Genomic DNA, 19,776 nt, shown 5'->3' with positions numbered 1-19,776 from the left:
AAGTTAAAAATTTTGCGTTCCAATTTTTCCGCATTATCCGCTAACAATTTTGAATTATTAACGCGAAAAGGTGTCTTTCCGTACGAGTACATTGACTGCGTGGACAAGCTGCAAGACACGCGTTTACCACCACGCGAATCGTTTTACAGTTCTTTAACCGGTGACACTGTATCCGAGAGCGACTACGCACACGCCGTCAACGTGTGGCAGCAGTTCTCCATTCAAACCTTGGGTGAATACAGCGATCTGTACTTAAAAACTGATGTCTTGTTGTTGGCTGATATATTTGAAAACTTTCGCGACACTTGCATCGCGAGTTATGGACTCGATCCTGCGTATTATTATACTCTTCCTGGGTATACATGGGACGCGATGCTAAAACATACACGCGTAAATTTCGAACTGCTTACCGATATCGATATGGTTATGTTTATTGAACGGGGTATACGCGGTGGTCTAAGTCAATGTTCAGGAAGATACGCCCATGCTAATAACAAGTACATGCAATCGTATGATCCGTCGAAACCATCGTCGTACCTTATGTATTTCGATGTAAATAATTTGTACGGATGGGCAATGTGTCAACCGTTGCCATATGCCGATTTTCGATGGGTCGACGATGTATCTAATTTTGACATCTCGTCAATAGCGCTCGATTCACCTACAGGCTATATCCTCGAAGTAGATTTAGAATATCCGCAACATCTTCACAACATGCACACTGACCTACCGTTTTGCCCGACGCGCGACAAGTCGCCCGGCAAGCGGGAAGATAAGCTTCTCGCAACGCTATATGACAAGAAGCGTTATGTCATACACTACCGCAACCTGCAACAGTGCACGCGTCACGGTCTTCGTATCGTAAAGATACATCGCGTATTACAATTTACTCAATCCGCATGGCTCCGCGATTACATTGAACTAAATACAAAATTTAGAACACAAGCGAAAAATGATTTTGAGAAAAATTTGTACAAATTGATGAATAATGCAGTATTTGGCAAAACGATGGAAAACGTTCGAAATCATGTAGATGTAAAATTATTGACAAAGTGGGACGGACGATACGGTGCAGAGGCGATGATTGCTAAACCAAATTTTCACAGTAGAAGCATCTTTTCGGAAAATTTAATTGCCGTAGAATTACGTAAACTCGAAGTAAAATTTAACAAACCAATCTATGTTGGTATGTGTATACTCGACATATCGAAAGTGTGTCTGTACGAATTTCACTACGAGTACATGTCACATTTCTATCGTGAAAGATGCCGGATAATGTACACTGACACCGACAGTTTAATATACCATATTAAATGCGAAGACGTGTATGAAAATATGAAACGCGATATCGCTAGATTCGATACGAGCGATTATCCAATTGACAACGCGTACGGTATAGCGCATGCAAACAAAAAGGTGCCAGGCTTGATGAAGGACGAGAATAACGGCGCGATAATGACCGAATTCGTCGGGCTCAGAGCAAAAATGTACGCTTTGCGAGTGGATGGCAAAAAGGACACTAAAAAAGCAAAAGGTGTCAAAAGTAACGTTGTCGCGAGAACGATAACATTCGACGATTATACGCGGTGTTTGAATGACGAGATTGAAATGACACGTCAGCAGTCATGTATAAGATCGAAATTGCATGAAGTGTATACCATCTGCGAGACAAAAATTGCTCTAAGTCCGTACGACGATAAGCGGTATATCATACCTGATTCGACCGACACATTACCATGGGGACATTACCAGATACCCTTATAAAATATAATGTAATATAATGTGCAACGGACTTTTCCTTCCAGTGCCGCGCAACTTCGTCACTGTTCTCGGTATCTCGACACACAAAATTCGACAGATTGCTTGGGCGCCAGGTACGGTCAGGCCGCACCACTCAAAATAACACGATAATTAATTCTACGATAGTGACGGCTTAAGCTCGGTAACTCAGTTTCTTAATTGGCAGAGGGGCGGGATTCTTATTGCGGGGAATCGTACTCGGGGCTTCGGAGAGAAGGAGAGTCATTAAATCGGCACACGGATAAATTTAAATAAAAGTTAATTAAATATATTTCATATTAGACAATTGATTGCAGTTTCACATTACGTATTTACGTCCTCGTGACTCGGTAGATCCTCGACACTCGAGGTGTTATAACACAATTATGGTTCGATATTTATCGCTACCGAGGGGAACATATCCCGGATTATCCTTCACTCGAGGAGGCGGGGAAGAAAGACTTTTCCCAACTTACAAGACTCAAATACTCGACACAAGACAATCAGAAACGAAACTCGATAATTAATTAAACTAACAGTTATACACAAAATTCTGGACTGTCGACTCGGTACGGCTCTCCACGGAGAGAGAGAGAGGCTGCGCAGTTCTTACTTTAATGGCGAATCTCGGTACGGGCCTCGCGTTTCGGGCACTCCCGAGGGCTCGGTAACAAAAGTAATTAACAATGACCACGATAACAATCTTAACCGTGCTACTGGAGACGCGAGTCCCCGCCGAGTTCGCTCTTACCGAGACTTCGAAGTGGTGGCCTTACAATAATTAGTCGTCCGTCGATGTCGCACGTGGTTCGCACGCCGCCGTCTCGTCGAACAGTGTCCGACTCTGGGCTCACGGCACGCCGGTAGCCGGCGTCGGTGGCGCTGCGCGCGCCGCCTATAATCGATCCTGGATCCTCTGTCGACGATAGTCGATCCTTGTGGGCCTCGTTGCCCCGGTATTTTTCGAAACGGCTCTCGGTACTCTTCGGAATGTTAGTGCGGATAATGTGGCTGCTCGCTGCACGTTCCGAATAATTGTTTCTCTCCTTCTATATTGGCTGTTGACTTGCGGGGGGAACCCGCCGAGAGGTGATCAGTCTCCGACGGTTCCGCTTTCCTCGGGACGGTGCCGGCGGCTCCACTGGAGCAGCCATCCCTGTCTCGGGATGTTGGTACCTTTTTATGGGCTCCTCCGCTTAATTCCGTCCGCTATCCGAGGCTGTAAAACGTATCCGGCAGTAACGGGCCCTTACGTATTTATTCTATTTATGGACAATAAATACCTTACTGTTCCGTGTTACTCGGCGTCCCCGAGCGCACCGCTTCCACCCAGGTCGTCCATCCTTGCTGCAAATTTCCGCCATCCCACGATGGCTGCTCCCCTTCGATACATCCGGGCCTTCTTTGACCACTCACTTCCACTCGGTAAATCTATTGGACTTAATGAACTAAAGGCGAGTCGACGAAGAAAAGTTCGTCGCTCGCCGACCCAAAATTCGCCCTCTCTCTCGACCCTTCCTCGGCCGGGCCGTGCCGGCCCTGTGACGGACGTTAAAAACGTCACGTCACAACTCCCCCCTTCCCGGGGAGGACCGAGGCGGTCTTGGACACCGACGCACGTCGATGACCATCAATCCGAAGCCAAAACACCCATTTCACCAGGACGTCCAAAACGTCACCTGAACTAAGCGCTCTCCCCAATTCTCTCCGGGAGCTCCCTGTACCGTCTAAGTCCCTACACTTAATATACAGAAATTCTAGAGCACGACCATTCTTATTCAAACGAGTCAGGAGGGTCTAGGGTTAAACACAACAACTGCATAATACCTATTTATTGCGTCTCCGCTTATCTCGTACAAATGATACATATAAAAATAAAAAAAAAGGTAGGAGACTTATATACAAGGAGAAAGAAAAAAAACAAACACAAAAAAAAAACCTATCAGTACCCTTAGGTGATCACAGCCGAGCGATAAAAGACAAAAAAAAAAACAACGGCTTAGACTAGCGGGGTTGGGTACGAAACAAAAAAAAACAAAACAAACACGCAAAAAGCAAACAGAAAAAAAAAACTCTCGCGAGGGGGCCGCTCCTTTTAGCACCAGGAGGGGTAGGGGGTGGGACGCGACTCTCGTCGACGGCCATTTCGTTCCTCGGCTTGGGTCCTCCGCGGGCCTCGGTCGTCCTGCGATGGAGCGTCCGGCTCATACGAGGGGCCGCACCGTGGGCAGGAGCGCACCGTCTCCCCGACGCGCCCGCACCCGTAGCAAAAATCAGCCCGTCGCGGCTGTGGACAGGCTGCCATTCGGTGGCGGCCGCCAGTTCCAACAGCCGCGCGGTAGCTCCTCGGTAATCGGCCCACGGACCCCTCTGTCTCGCTCCCTCGGTATGGTGGCCGGTCTAGTCGGATCCGTCTGCGTGGCCCGCTCTGTGGACCCCGGGGGACCCGCCTGAGTGGCTCGATCCCTTAGGGAGGGCCAGTCCGTTTGGACTGCCCTCTCCCTGGTCCACGGCATCACGGGGATCTGCAGCCCCACGCTGCGACTCTCCGGGCGGCCGCGGATTTCCGGCCCTGATCGAGCGGTTTGCGTGCCCGTTTCCCTGGTGGATGGGAACGTCCGCACTACTGCCCCTCGCGTAGTCACCCGCAGGTCCCGGATCGTCTCTCCGACGTCCGCTACGTCGCTCCAGAACTCGGGGCAGTTCTCCGCGATGTACGCCACGAGGTGGTCGTACCTCCCCAAAAAGCGCTGCCACACGACCCGGGCGGGATCCATTTCGAGAAAAGCTAGTTGGGGTCAGGGGTGTGATATGGTTTAAGATCTTGAATATGGATTTTGCCTACGATCGACCCGTCTAGGCGAGTCAACTCGTAGACTACGGAGGATAGTTTCTTGCCGATCCGGAAGGGACCCTCGAATTTAGGTGCCAGTTTCGCCGCGAAGTTATGCGCGGCGGAAGACAGAACGTGCTGTTTTTTCAGTACGAGCTCCCCCGTACGGAAAACGCGGGGCCGGCGCCGCAGATTATAATACGACGCTTGCCTTTGGTGTGCCCCCTCTAAATTCTCGGTAACCCATTCCTGTATCGCCTGGAGGCGGTTCATTCTATCGGCCCAAGCCGCGGGGTCTGCTGCTTCGACCTGAGTCATACTGTTACCTCGGTCTCGCAACCTTGCCCTCGGTACTAATTCCCGCCCCAGATTCAAAAAGGCCGGCGATGTTCCTATCGAGGAATGCACGGCTGTGTTATAGGCAAATCTAAAATCAGCAATATGTTTATCCCACTCTCTATGGTCTCTTTCGATAAACGCGACGATCATAGTTTTTAAAATTCGATTCACTCTCTCTACTGGGTTCGCTTGAGGGTGATACGGGGGAACTGTCGTGTGAGTTATCTTATGATTGTCGGCGAAATCCTTTATTATTCTATTCACAAACTCGGTACCGTTATCCGTTAATAGAAATTTTGGCGTCCCCCATCGCGAAATTACTAGATCTTCGAGAGCCTCCCTTATTTTCGATCCGTTCGCCGATCTAAGCGTCTTACATTCTATCCACTTGGTGAATAGATCTTGAATCACCAAGAGATACTGAAATCCCGATTTACTCCGGGGTAACGGTCCCATAATATCCGCTGCGACTATCGTCCACGGCGCTTCCGGGATCCGCCTACCCATAAGTCCCGCAGGGTTGGCTTGCTCGACCTTAGTCCTCTGGCACGTATCGCATCTCTTTACGTATTTGACTACGTCTCGAAACATTTGCGGCCAATAGTACGATACTGCCAGACGCTGATAAGTTTTATCGATACCGAGGTGTCCGGATTGGGGAACATCGTGCGCTTCGTGTAACGCTTCCCCCCTCAATTCGCAAGGTAATACCAGCTTCCACCTATCCAAATCCTCCACTATCTCTGAAATAACCGGTTTCGATCTTAGGAAATATAATCGCTCGTCTAGGACTCTCCACTGATTGTATCGCTCCGGCTCTTGTACTACCTGTACGTACCGTCGCTTGTACCATTTATCTTTACTCTCGGTATCCGGGATATCGACGATTTCGGCCGGCGCGATCAAAGCGACATTAACTTCCCCCTCGTGGCTTCGCGATAAGGCGTCAGGCACATGGTGTAGTGCGCCTTTCCTATGTACGATCTCGTAGTCGTATTCTAGTAACTCGAGGGCCCACCTCGCTAGCCTGCCCGTGGGGTTTTTTAAATTATGGAGCCATCTCAAACTACTGTGGTCGGTTATGACTGTGAACCGGTAGCCCTCTAGATACGGTCTAAATTTCTTAATGGACCACACAACGGCTAGACACTCCTGCTCGGTAACAGAGTACTTTTTCTCGGGGTCCGCGAGGGCTCGACTCGCGAAAGCGATCACTCTCTCCCCCTCCCCAAAAGATTGCGTCAAAACAGCTCCTACTCCTACCGAGCTGGCGTCTGTTTGTAACACGAAAGGTTTTTCAAAATCCGGGCACGCCAAAACCGGGGCCGTTGTGAGGTGTTCTTTAATAGATTGCACCGCGTTAGACTGCTCTGTCCCCCACTCCCATCGCTTATTTTTCTTAAGTAGGCGGGTCAAAGGTTCCGTAATCGTGGCTAAGTGGGGTATGAATCTGCGGTACCAAGAGGCCATTCCTAGGAAACGTCTGAGTTGTCGGATGTTTCTCGGTATCGGGAACTCTAAAACGGGTTGCGTCTTTTCCGGATCAACTGTGAGTCCCTCCCTTTGAACGATAAAACCAAGGTACTTTACTTGGGACTTGCAGAACTCACACTTCTCCGGATTGATTGTCAAACCCGCTGCTGTTATTTTTGCTAAGACTCGCTTCAACCAAACTAAATGTTCTTCAAAAGTAGGAGTCGCGATAACTATATCATCCAAATACGCGAACGCGAATGGTTCCATCTCCGGACCGATTAATTTATCTAACAATCTCTGAAACGTGGCCGGGGCTCCAGTGAGCCCGTACGGCATCCGTTTGAATTGATACAGCCCCTTACCCGGGACGCTGAACGCGGTGACTTCCCTACTTCCTTTCGCTAAAGGGATCTGAAAGTAGGCCTGACTGAGATCGAGAGTCGAAATGTAATGTGCCGCCCGAAGTTTGTCCAAAATACTATTCATGTTAGGCAGAGGGTATGCGTCCTTTTTCGAGATCTCGTTTACCTTTCTAAAATCTAGACAGAATCGGTACTTCCCGTTAGACTTCTTCACCATCACCACCGGGTTTGACCATTCACTGAACGAAGGCTCGATTATACCCGCGCGTAACATCTTATCTACTTCTTCGCGGATGGCCTCCTGTATTCGCGGAGAAACTACATAGCAACGTTGTTTGACCGGCCTATTAGATCCGGTGTCGATACAGTGTTCTGTAAGTGACGTTACCCCGGGAGTTTCGCTCGGTATCGGGACGGTCTCTTTTAAAAATTCGTCTAACTTTTCTCGTTGGGTTATGGTGAGTTCGGGTAGTCCGCTGCACGTATAATCGGTTCTCTCGGTAGAATCGAACCGATGGCGGACGGTAGGTTGCCGCGAAAAGAACCACTCGGATCTTGCCAAATCTAACCCTATGCCGAATTTGCACAAAAAATCCATCCCGACAATACAGGAAACTGCCAGATCCGGTAGCAACCCTACCATAAGTTTATGCTCGACGTCGCCTAACCGGAGGGGTACTTCGCAAATTTCGCCGATTCGCGCTATCTGACCGTTTGCTGTCCTTATTTTTCCGTCTTGGTATCGCGACACGGGCATTTTGAGAGATCTAATCAATTGAATGCCTTTACTTCCGAAGAGCGTTCTACTAGAACCGGAATCTACCAGAGCGGTCAACGGGTTTCCTCGTATTTGTATATTAAAATATTGCAATGGCGGAAACTCGGTATCATCCAGCGTAACGTATGACTGAATGCTGGCCGAATTTACATTTTCGCGGGTCTTCTCCACCGGAGTCGTTAGGACCCGTTCTACCGACTCCCGCCCCCGTTTCCCGAACATTTAGGGCAGGTACGCAGCGTGTGTTGTTTCTTTCCACACCGATAGCAGTGGAGATTTCGCGCCTGCCTACAGTCTCGCGATCGGTGTCCCTTCCCCTCACAGTTCCAGCATATCAATTCGGCTAACCGGGTATTATTCGCGGCGGAAGTTGAGGGTTTCGGCTCGGAATTGGCGTCCGATATCCCGTTCGCGGAGGGCCTCCCTCCCGTCTCGGTAGCCCCGCCCTTCTTTCCTTGATGTTTCGGTACGGATATTCCTGCCGCGGTAATCGTCTTAGAATTTTTCGAGGATCGCGGGGTTGCGCGATAGGCAAGTTCCGGGAAAATAGAACGCGTCGCGACTGGTAGCTTGTCTAGATCGTAGCATTCTTCTACCTGAGAGGCCAACGTTTCCAACGAGCGAAAGTCGTAAATCTCGGTACGGCGTACCGCGACGCGCAATCTCGGTAGCATATTTCGGTGGGCGTAGTTTAGTTGCTCGCCTAGATTCCATGTGGGGTCTAGGCGTTCGAATAAAGCCTGCATACAGGTTATATAATCCGCCACCGGCTCATCTTCCCCCTGTTTCCGGCGCATGATTTCATCCCTTAACATGAACTGAAAATTTGGACAACCGAAACGCGAACGCCATGCGGCCTCAAAGGCTCCCCAAGTATGCCAAAGATGTCGATTCAATCGGAACCAGTGAGCCGCGGTGCCCGATAGAAAGAAGGGCAGACACTTAAAAATTTCCTCATCGTCTAAAGGAATTAATTGACGACCCTGCTCTATTTTGATTAGGAAGGCTTCCGCTTCCCCATCCCGGGCCCCGGAGAAGTTAAGGTTCCATTTCCTCATAATATTATACGCGTCCATTGCCGTATTTTCCCTACCGCGGAGTAGTCGGGGGTTAAGGGCCCTTCGCAACTCCGGAGGAGTCGAGACCTCCACTCGTGTCAGGGGTCGTCTCGGTATCTGCCTAGGCTCCCCCCCGACCGCCCCCTCTTCCTCTTTCTGTTCGTCATCGGAGGAATTATCGGATATCTCGGGGGTAGATACGTGTTCCTTCCCGGCTAAGTTCGCGGCCTCGAATCTAAGCAGCCTACTCCGGAGAGTGGGGAGAATCCCTTTCACTGATAATCCCCTAGTCGCGAGTTCCCTCTTCAGCTCGTCCACCTTGAGAGCGCATATCCATCCCAGGCTCTCTTTAGTGGTCATTGTCGCGAAATATCGCGAGAGAAAGAAATATTGGCGATAATCAACGCGTATCTCTCGTTCTTAAACCCAGTACGAACGTCACCGAGCGATAAGAGACGGAACCAGTACGCCTTAAATATTTCTCCGTCCCGCGAGATCGTCGAGTTCCGAATCTCAAACAAATATTACTTCCCTATTATTCGACCGCGCCAATCCACCGCGACCCAATACACATCAAATTCCGCAACCGCGATCTCAATCGTTCCGTTTCAAAATACAGAGAGTCAGCTCCTTTGTCTCGAGCGTCGAAATATTACGGGAGTATCCTTGGTGATTCATTCAAGGACTTGCGATAACTCACACATATAATACCCAAAAGAAATTATTATGCTTAAACATTCCAATGTATCCGATCAAGTCGGAGTGCTCACGAAACTGTACACGCGGGGACACACCGAAAGAGAGAGAAAAAAAAAAATATATTGGGAGAAAAGAAAATATATCACCCGACAGAATCCTTCGATTCCACTTCGTTACTCTAAATATTTTATTACCAACGATAAGATTCATATAACAGAAAAAAAAAATTATTGAATGAAAAGATGCAGCGTTATTCCAAACGAAAAATAGAACTGAAGCGAGAGGGAAAGAAAAAAAAAAGTATATATATATCCTTTAATTACCCTGTCCCCGGTAGGCGAACATTCCCGCCGAAAATTATATTCCCAATACTATACAATCGTAATGACTTTACTCGAATCCTCTTCATTACACACCGAGTCTCAAAGAGACATATAAGGACACACAATATTATTGTAGGTAACCGATACGCGGGGTTTACCGTGCCGCGCGCGAGCTTCAAAGGAATGCGTGCCCGAGCCCGCGCAGCGGTTCTCCGCCTCGAGGGAGAAACAATGTATACGCGAGGGCACTCTAAATTCGGGATTTATTCGTCTCGGCAAGAACCGTTTCACAGGAAAATTTTTTTTTTTCCAGCTCAAAATATATTAATTAAAGAAATACAGGCGAGAAAAAAAAATACACATAAATAACAGAGAAAAAAAAATCTTGAGGAAACAATTAGGCAAACGGAAAATGTTCGGGGAATATGGAACGGCTGTGCGATGGCGATAGCCAACACAAAGAAATCTCCTATCTCTCTCCTGACTCCTCTCCTTATCTCCGTCGCTTAACCGAGTCTCAAATTTCTGAATTAACCGAGGTATTAAAAATAATTTTCCCTCGGGCCCCACGTTGGGCGCCAAATTTGCAACGGACTTTTCCTTCCAGTGCCGCGCAACTTCGTCACTGTTCTCGGTATCTCGACACACAAAATTCGACAGATTGCTTGGGCGCCAGGTACGGTCAGGCCGCACCACTCAAAATAACACGATAATTAATTCTACGATAGTGACGGCTTAAGCTCGGTAACTCAGTTTCTTAATTGGCAGAGGGGCGGGATTCTTATTGCGGGGAATCGTACTCGGGGCTTCGGAGAGAAGGAGAGTCATTAAATCGGCACACGGATAAATTTAAATAAAAGTTAATTAAATATATTTCATATTAGACAATTGATTGCAGTTTCACATTACGTATTTACGTCCTCGTGACTCGGTAGATCCTCGACACTCGAGGTGTTATAACACAATTATGGTTCGATATTTATCGCTACCGAGGGGAACATATCCCGGATTATCCTTCACTCGAGGAGGCGGGGAAGAAAGACTTTTCCCAACTTACAAGACTCAAATACTCGACACAAGACAATCAGAAACGAAACTCGATAATTAATTAAACTAACAGTTATACACAAAATTCTGGACTGTCGACTCGGTACGGCTCTCCACGGAGAGAGAGAGAGGCTGCGCAGTTCTTACTTTAATGGCGAATCTCGGTACGGGCCTCGCGTTTCGGGCACTCCCGAGGGCTCGGTAACAAAAGTAATTAACAATGACCACGATAACAATCTTAACCGTGCTACTGGAGACGCGAGTCCCCGCCGAGTTCGCTCTTACCGAGACTTCGAAGTGGTGGCCTTACAATAATTAGTCGTCCGTCGATGTCGCACGTGGTTCGCACGCCGCCGTTTCGTCGAACAGTGTCCGACTCTGGGCTCACGGCACGCCGGTAGCCGGCGTCGGTGGCGCTGCGCGCGCCGCCTATAATCGATCCTGGATCCTCTGTCGACGATAGTCGATCCTTGTGGGCCTCGTTGCCCCGGTATTTTTCGAAACGGCTCTCGGTACTCTTCGGAATGTTAGTGCGGATAATGTGGCTGCTCGCTGCACGTTCCGAATAATTGTTTCTCTCCTTCTATATTGGCTGTTGACTTGCGGGGGGAACCCGCCGAGAGGTGATCAGTCTCCGACGGTTCCGCTTTCCTCGGGACGGTGCCGGCGGCTCCACTGGAGCAGCCATCCCTGTCTCGGGATGTTGGTACCTTTTTATGGGCTCCTCCGCTTAATTCCGTCCGCTATCCGAGGCTGTAAAACGTATCCGGCAGTAACGGGCCCTTACGTATTTATTCTATTTATGGACAATAAATACCTTACTGTTCCGTGTTACTCGGCGTCCCCGAGCGCACCGCTTCCACCCAGGTCGTCCATCCTTGCTGCAAATTTCCGCCATCCCACGATGGCTGCTCCCCTTCGATACATCCGGGCCTTCTTTGACCACTCACTTCCACTCGGTAAATCTATTGGACTTAATGAACTAAAGGCGAGTCGACGAAGAAAAGTTCGTCGCTCGCCGACCCAAAATTCGCCCTCTCTCTCGACCCTTCCTCGGCCGGGCCGTGCCGGCCCTGTGACGGACGTTAAAAACGTCACGTCACAAATGTTATGTAACATATGTGTATGTATTTCATATATTGGAACGGAAAGGATGTATTAATAAAGATTTTATTTCACATATTTCATGTATATTGTAATATTTCAAATACTTTTATATGTTGTACACATTATATATTTTTTAATTTTTGAGTAATTAATAAATACAATTTGTATGAATTAAATTGCATTGTCCTTATGTATCCAAGAGTTGTGCGAATTGTCAAATCCCAGCCATTTTACGTAAACCTCGTCACCCCTCCTGCGCAGTACTTTCTCCACGAGATATACGTCCGGATAATTCGCGCTATGCAACTCGTGCTCGTAAAACGCTCCAGCGACAGATGTTTTGCGATAGTCCTCGAGTAGATAGGTTACGGGATTAGTACGCTGCACTTTAACAATTTTAAATACTTCGGTTGTCCAATTTGGTGTGTAACCCTTCTCAAAAAGTTTCTTGTACTTGCTAACGCGTACCGGGTCACCTACTTTGAACTTTGCCGGAGCGGCAATCTTTATGTTACTATATACTGTTTTTAAAAGTTTATCAGCGATCGTGGGGGTGACGTCGGCGGGTCGCATGCCGATCGTTCGATGCTTGTAATCCGATACGAGTTCCGCCAACGCGTCGATCCACTTGTAAGTTCCGTTCAGCGTAAACATCTTCCACATGTTCTTCAACGTGCGATTGAATCGCTCCACAACCGATGCCTTCAATACCGAATATGTAGAATAGTGATTGATGTTATGTTTCCGTATAAGCCGTTGCACGTCGGCGTTATAAAATTCTTTCCCCATATCGGTTTGCATGTTTCTCGGGCATCTCTTGCTATCTCGAATTATCTCGGCGATAGCGTCAGCCGTCTCGCTTCCACCTTTACTCTTGAGTGGTATGGCCCACGCGTACTTGCTCAACACATCGATGACGGTGAGTATGTAGTGGTAACCTCTGTTGAAACGAGAGTACGGACGCATCTCGACGATGTCAGCTTGCAACAGGTCATCGTATCCCCGCACTATGACGTGTCTTCGGGGAAAATTTTTCTTTGCCGGCGCGTGCAGTTCGTTCACCAACTGCCGTTTCTCCAAACTATGTTGTTTCATCGCTTCGTCGGTTTTTCTCGATCGCCGTTTGTCGCTCGTTTTATGATTTATTTTCGTTTGTCGTTCTTCAATAGCCGTTCTTGAACCGTTCCTGACCCGTTCTTGAGCCGTTCGTAGCCGTTCCTGACCCGTTCTTGAGCCGTTCCTGACCCGTTCGTAGCCGTTCCTGACCCGTTCTTGAGCCGTTCCTGACCCATTCGTAGCCGTTCCTGACCCGTTCTTGAGCCGTTCCTGACCCGTTCTTGAGCCGTTCTTGAGCCGTTCTTGCGTTGTTTACTTCCGTTCTTGACCCATTCGAAAATCGTTCTTGATTCGTTCGCTGCCTTGTTCACAGTCGTTTCTAACCCGTTCGTAGCCTCTCCTGACCCGTTCGCAGCCCTGTTTGAGTTGTTTGTAGCCTTGCATGTAGCCTTTAAAGACTTGTTCGTAGCTTCGTTCGCAGCCCTGCTTGAGTTGTTGGTAGCCTCGTTCGCTGTTGCTAGGCCGTTCATAGCCTCGTTCGCAGCTGTTGCTAGGCCGTTCACTACCACTCATTGTAGTTAGATAGTAGTTCGATAATCCTTCGTAGCTGTTCGATAATTGTTCGTAGCCGTTCGATAACCCTTCGTAGATGTTCGATAACCGTTCGATAGCCGCTCCTAACCCGTTCACTGCTGCTCATTCAGGTTGATAGCCGTTTCTGAGTTAGCGTTAGCCGCGCGTTGAAGTTCGTTTATCACAATCTGTATTGCCCGCACATCCTTCTCGAACGAAGTCAGCTTCTCATCTGATTCTTTCTGTTGATTCATCAATCTTTTAACGCAGGATTCCACATACAGTTTGTTGACGGCATCGGTGTCAGCCTCAGGTTGCGCTACACGACGAATCTTCCGCGACCTTGCGTCATAGTCCGTAACGACGCGACACAGAGCGTTTTCGTGCACATAACTTTTCACCAATCTATCCCAAGAACCGCTTGTGCCGGTTGCATCATTTCTTGGTTCGAATAATCCAAATTTGTTGATAGGCATTTTTTTTTTCCCCGATACGAGTGACGCTGATCGACTGATTAGATTTGTCGAGACACCATTCAATTTATAATAATGCCTGCTTCGCGAAGTTCCTCGATGATCGACAGGATCTCATTGTCGTGAGCGTTGTGGCCAGCTCGGCGCGAAGCGTCCAGCAATCGTACCCGATCCACTAGCTCGTTGGGGTCATCCCAGTGTATGTAATCGATCTTATTGTCGGTTAGCGCCATCGCGTGAGGCATGAATACTCCCTTTCCAGATTTTTTCTTTTTAATCGATATCAATGGTGCGATTATATGTTTGTACGTGTATCCCCTGTTGCTTTGTAATTGGCCTTGTGTGTCATAATTGCGTTTATGCGCGTTCGTCGCCAATAATATGCTCTTGTATTTACGCATATCATCCTCCGTGTAAATGTCATCATCGGGAATTCTCTTGAAGATCAATTCGTATAATCCTGGTGTACCAATGTACCTCACTTTGTCTATAATTATAGAGTCATATTTGTCAATGTCGAATCGTTTGTTACCGAGACGCATTTCATCCTTGTCGAAATAGACACCGTACACGTGATCGATTTTCCTTTCTTTGTCGCCACCGAGGAGAGTGCTCATGTACTCTTGTCCCAGTGGTCCCAAGTGCTTTCGCAACATTTCTTGACCTTCCAGCGTTTGTAATGTGTTTCGAACAAACGATGTTTCGAGCGTGCTGCCCGAGGTTTCGAAAACATTTTCGTTTGCGAGTGTTTCGGGTATAGGTTGTACGATTCTCGTTGTCGCGAACGGTGTAGAGGTTATCATCGGTTCATCTAGTAAAGCATCCGATGTACGCTGTGTCGATGAGCGATTCGGGTTTGACCGTTTCCTTTTTTTCGGTGTCGCATCATCCTTCTCCTCTTCCTCTTCCTCCCCCTCCTCTTCCTCCTTGTACCGCTTGATGGGTAAGATTTTAATCTTTGCGGTACTTTCCGGTCGTTTTTCACCGCGATCGAGTTGTCGACAATCTTTTGTAGCGGCTCAATAATAGGTCTAAAATGGGTCTTGATCGTGATATCGTCATCGATCTTACCAGTCTTCAAAGCGCGATGTTTCTTGCGGATTGATTCACTAGTTTTCGCAATCTCCTTCGCTATCTTTTCACGCTCGCGAATATTATCGCTCTCAGCCATGTCGGTAGAGTGTCGAACGCTCGTGTTTCACCTCTCTCGACAGAACATCGGCAACGACTAATTGTTTTGCGGTATCGCGAACACGTTAAATCCGTTTCTGTATCGGCCGTTCGTAAGCGAGCTATCCTTATCTATCACTAGAAATCCATACTTTTGCTGCCAACAAGTACGACATAATTCACTGAAATCCTCGTATGACATGTCAGTATTCACGTGATCATTGTACACATGTTTCAAGTTGGTACCATCCTGTTTAAACAAGATTAGCAGGTTTGCGTTGTCGCGTATAAGATGTTTCGGTATTCTTGCGTATGTTTGACAGAGATAGAAGCAGTCGATGTTCGAGTGGCGTCCCATTGAAAAGTATTCTCTTATCGTATTTTGTTTGTCGCACGCCACGTCATCGAAAACGAAAATCGAGTTTGGACATGCTTCGCTCGGTGGAATGACGTCACTGTTATTGGAGAATGTAAAATAGCCGATTTCATCGATCGACGTCAACAAATTCTCCAGATACTGATATTTTGGCTGTTGCAGTGACTTTGAGTACACGTACACGTTTTCAAAGCGGAGGCCGTGCGGGCTTTCTATCAAACTAATCAACACGTTAGTTTTACCGCAATTCGAGGGGCCGCAAACGATCGCGCGTATAGTAGTCGGCAGTATCGTACCGTGTCTACGCATCTCCGCGTTGTCCCCCATCGATCGTAATCTGGCGTCGTAATTCGTCACGCGTATCGCGAAAGGTTGTCGCACGAATCTCATTTTCTCACTCCCCGATTGAATCGGACGCTTGCCTATTTATAGCTGCGCGGAACCACGAATCGCTCAGTAACGAAAAAATGTTTGTCTTGCTATCAAGTCCTTACGATATTTGTAATTTGAGCGCCGAACAGCTACAATTTGTGTCGAAAACAGTTTTATTGCGAATGTGTGGCAATTACGTCCACTGCGTGTGGGACAAGCTTCCGGAACATATAAAGGCGGATTTGGAGGTTCAAACTTATCGCCGCTGTTTCGAACATTACAATCGACCGTGGCAGCAGACGCACATCGACGGTCCAGCGCCGATGATAAAGGATTGCAGCGAATGTAACGAAATGAACGAAAATAGGTAGAGGCCTATTAAATCTCGCGATAAACGCACTTCCGATCGAATTCCATATCCCCGGCTATCAGTTTTGCGGTTCGGGCACGCGACTACAAAAGCGATTAGCCAGAGGCGATCGAGGTATCAACCCATTGGATGCAGCGTGCCGTGAACACGATATAGCGTACTCTCGAAGCAACGATCTCATCGAGAGACACGCGGCAGATAGGATACTCGCCAAGGAAGCGCAAACTCGCATCGTTGCGAGAGATTCGACTCTCGGTGAGAGAGCCGCCGCCACAGCTGTCTGGGCAGCGATGAAAGCCAAGACGAAGTTCGGTATGGGCCTGAAGACGACAAAGACGAAGACGAAGAAAAAGATGGCGAAGAAGCGAATACTTCCGGTAGCGAAACGTGGGGGTGTGTTGCCGATTCTACCAATGTTGGGCGCGCTCGGATCTCTGGTCGGTGGAGCGGCTGGTGTAGCAAAGATGGTGAACGACGGAAAAGCCGCACAACGTCAGTTGCAAGAGATGCTACGTCACAATCGCGCCATGGAAGGTCACGGATTGTATCTCGCTCCATACAAACGCGGACGAGGAGTTTCAACGAGAAAAAAGGGGGAAAAAAAAACGTCAAAGAGACGCTAAAAATGCCACAGGGTGTAACTACCATCATACAATTGCTACAACTGGCAAAACGTATGCACATTCCGTATTTTAGAGGTGTTTTCATGCGTGATTCATTACCGATCGGTGGTATATATCGAAACGAGAGCGGCATCGTAAATTTGGATAACGCTAAAGGATCGGGTACTCATTGGGTAGCGTATGCAAAGAGGGGGGATCGCGCTATATATTTTGACAGTTTCGGCAATCTTCGACCGCCGAATGAATTGGTGCGATATTTAAATGTGACAAAGATACAATACAATTACACACCTGTTCAAACTTACAATCAAAGCATCTGTGGACAATTGTGCTTACAGTTTCTCCGAGCGGTCGATGCATGTGAATTTAAAGACTGACATTGCGCTATTTAACTCAGTATTCGTTAAACAGTTTTGCCGATATGTCTATGACATTCACACTGACCGGGAAGAGTAGTGTTCTCGCGGCAAACTACTTTCCCGCCGTAGATTTGAGCGACGATGAATACGAGCTAGGTCTAGCGGATTTTGAGACTTATCACACGATATCGAACGTGAATTCCTCGAATAATAAATTTTACTTTGGCAAAGATGACGCGGAAATTACGATTCCCGAGGGATCGTACGAGCTGCAAGCGATACATGAGTTTTTGAAACATGCAATTTTACGAAAACGTCCGCGACACGCTGTTCATGACGATGATAAAAAACACGCTGACACCACGCATATTCGGACGAATGACGACGGTGACTTTGAAGATGGAGAATATCCGATAGTGCTCCGCGCTAATTATAATACGATGAGGAGCGAGATCAAATGCGCCTACAGAATGAATTTTAGCAAGCCTAACAATATTGGATCGCTGCTGGGATTCTCGAACCGTATACTGCAGCCGCGAAAATGGTATAAGTCGGACATGCCGATTAATATTATCAACGTGAACATTATCCGCGTAGAATGTAATGTGACCGCGGGCGCGTACAGCAACGGCAAACTCGTTCATACGATACATGAATTTTCACCGAGGGTACCACCAGGATATAAGATATCGGAAACACCGGCGCACATCATTTACCTGCCGATCATCGTGCGGAGCATTACGGATTTAACGTTACGCGTTGTCGACCAGGACAGACGATTGCTCGATTTTCGAGGAGAAGAGATCACCATTAGATTGCACGTACGACGACGACAGCGATAACGTACGTGTGCGGCGTATGAGATGCTCGTGTTGAACGGATCGAAAGATACGAGAGATAACACAATCTTTACGGAGCCAGCGACAACAACGTCGACATTCACTAATATCCAATCATCCGGTTGCAGTAAGAAAAAGAAACTGAACGCATCAAACGTTGCGTTTTTACAATCTTTGGGATTCGCGGTGCGAAACATCTGAACAATGACCGACATCCTCAACATTGGAGACGAGCCAATCTTCGATCATCGCATCGTCAAGATCGAGACTCACACGTACAACCCGTTCGCTAACACAACATTCGGACACAGTGATGAGATAAGAATACCCATACAACAACAGGATCTGTATACGTTGCCGTATGAAAGTTTCCTATACATCGAGGGAGAACTAAAGATAAATAAACCAGCCGAAGGATCTGCTGTGATACTGGGAAATAATTGTGTCGCATTCATGTTCGATGAGATTCGATACGAACTCGATGGCGTGGAGATTGATCGCAATAGAAACGTGGGAATAACAAGTTTGCTCAAAAACTATGTAACGATATCATCCGATAGAAGCGTGATTATGAGAAACGCCGGCTGGACTGATCCGACTACTGCGAATGGAAACTTCAATTTTTGCGTACCGCTCTACATGTTATTGGGATTTTGCGAGGATTACAGACGAGTGGTGATGAACGCTCGTCATGAGTTAATCTTAATACGATCGCGCAACGACAACAATTGTCTGATTGGAGATTCGACGCTGGAGCCTGTGATCAACATATTCAAGATACAATGGCGAATGCCGCATGTGTTGTTGAGCGAGATTAAGAAGTTGTCGATGCTGCGCGCTCTGGAAAGCGGACATTACCTCAGCATGGGTTTTCGCTCGTGGGATCTGTATGAGTATCCGCTATTGCAGCGTACAACCAAGCATTCATGGGCCATTAAGACAGCGACTCAGCTGGAGAAGCCACGATATGTTATCTTCGCTCTGCAGACAGGTCGGAAAAACATCATGTCTGAGGATATGAGTCGATTCGACGATTGCAAGATGACCAATGTGAAACTCTATCTGAACTCGGAATGTTATCCGTACGACGATATGAATCTGGATTTCGATAAAAACAGATGGTCGATTCTGTACGATACGTATGCGCGTTTCTGCAAGAACTATTATGGATACGAGTATCTCGAGCCGAGTCTCACCGTCTCAATGTTTCTACGTAACGGTCCGTTCGTGATTATCGATTGTTCTCGACAAAACGAATCGGTCAAGAGCGCAACCGTGGATGTGAGATTGGAATTCGAGTGTAAGGAGAATGTGCCGATGAATACCACTGCGTACTGTCTCATCATACACGATCGCGTGATCCAGTACAACCCGTTGACCAATGTTGTGCGCAAAATCACTTAAACGCACCAACAATTTAGAGAGAGGGGGAAGCATAGCAGAATATAAATCAAAGTGTTATGAGATAGTTGCCATTCTTCTTTTTAACTGATACATCGAAGAGAGAGATCTCGTCATGTCCGTACCAACGTTTGTGGATCTACAGGGGTTTATCCTCAATAAACAATTCATTGTAAAGGAAGCGGCAATCCTGAGAAGAGGATTTATTTTGTCACATTATTTTTTCGCATGTCCTGTACCATGGGGTGTGCTCATAAAATCGGAGAGACACCTCATGGTTGACTCGAAATCATCATGGATTGCAATGGGAAGATGGAAACGTTCCATACAGCATGGCTCAGCGTTTGATTACAACAGCTATCG

The 19,776-nt window shown here is 47.6% G+C and overlaps 1 protein-coding gene across 1 annotated transcript; it reads left to right on the top strand.

Moving 5' to 3' along the window:
• Positions 1–803: 803 nt before the first annotated feature.
• On the top strand, positions 804–1,764 carry LOC145933495 (uncharacterized). The gene has a single exon (XM_083033229.1). It carries the CDS (start codon positions 982–984, stop codon positions 1,762–1,764), a length of 783 nt encoding a protein of 260 aa, XP_082889355.1. The 5' UTR covers positions 804–981.
• Positions 1,765–19,776: the final 18,012 nt, after the last annotated feature.

Source organism: Prenolepis imparis, unplaced genomic scaffold, assembly GCF_030444845.1.
Source record: "Prenolepis imparis isolate NDT839.2.m4 unplaced genomic scaffold, iyPreImpa1.0 SCAF_3, whole genome shotgun sequence".
Lineage (NCBI taxonomy): Eukaryota > Metazoa > Arthropoda > Insecta > Hymenoptera > Formicidae > Prenolepis > Prenolepis imparis.
Note: the sequence above shows the minus strand (reverse complement) of the source record. Positions and strands in the feature narration are given on the sequence as shown.

Excerpts from the sequence above, each read along its gene's own strand:
- LOC145933495 (XM_083033229.1), top strand. The coding sequence starts at position 982 with ATGAATAATGCAGTATTTGGCAAAACGATGGAAAACGTTCGAAATCAT.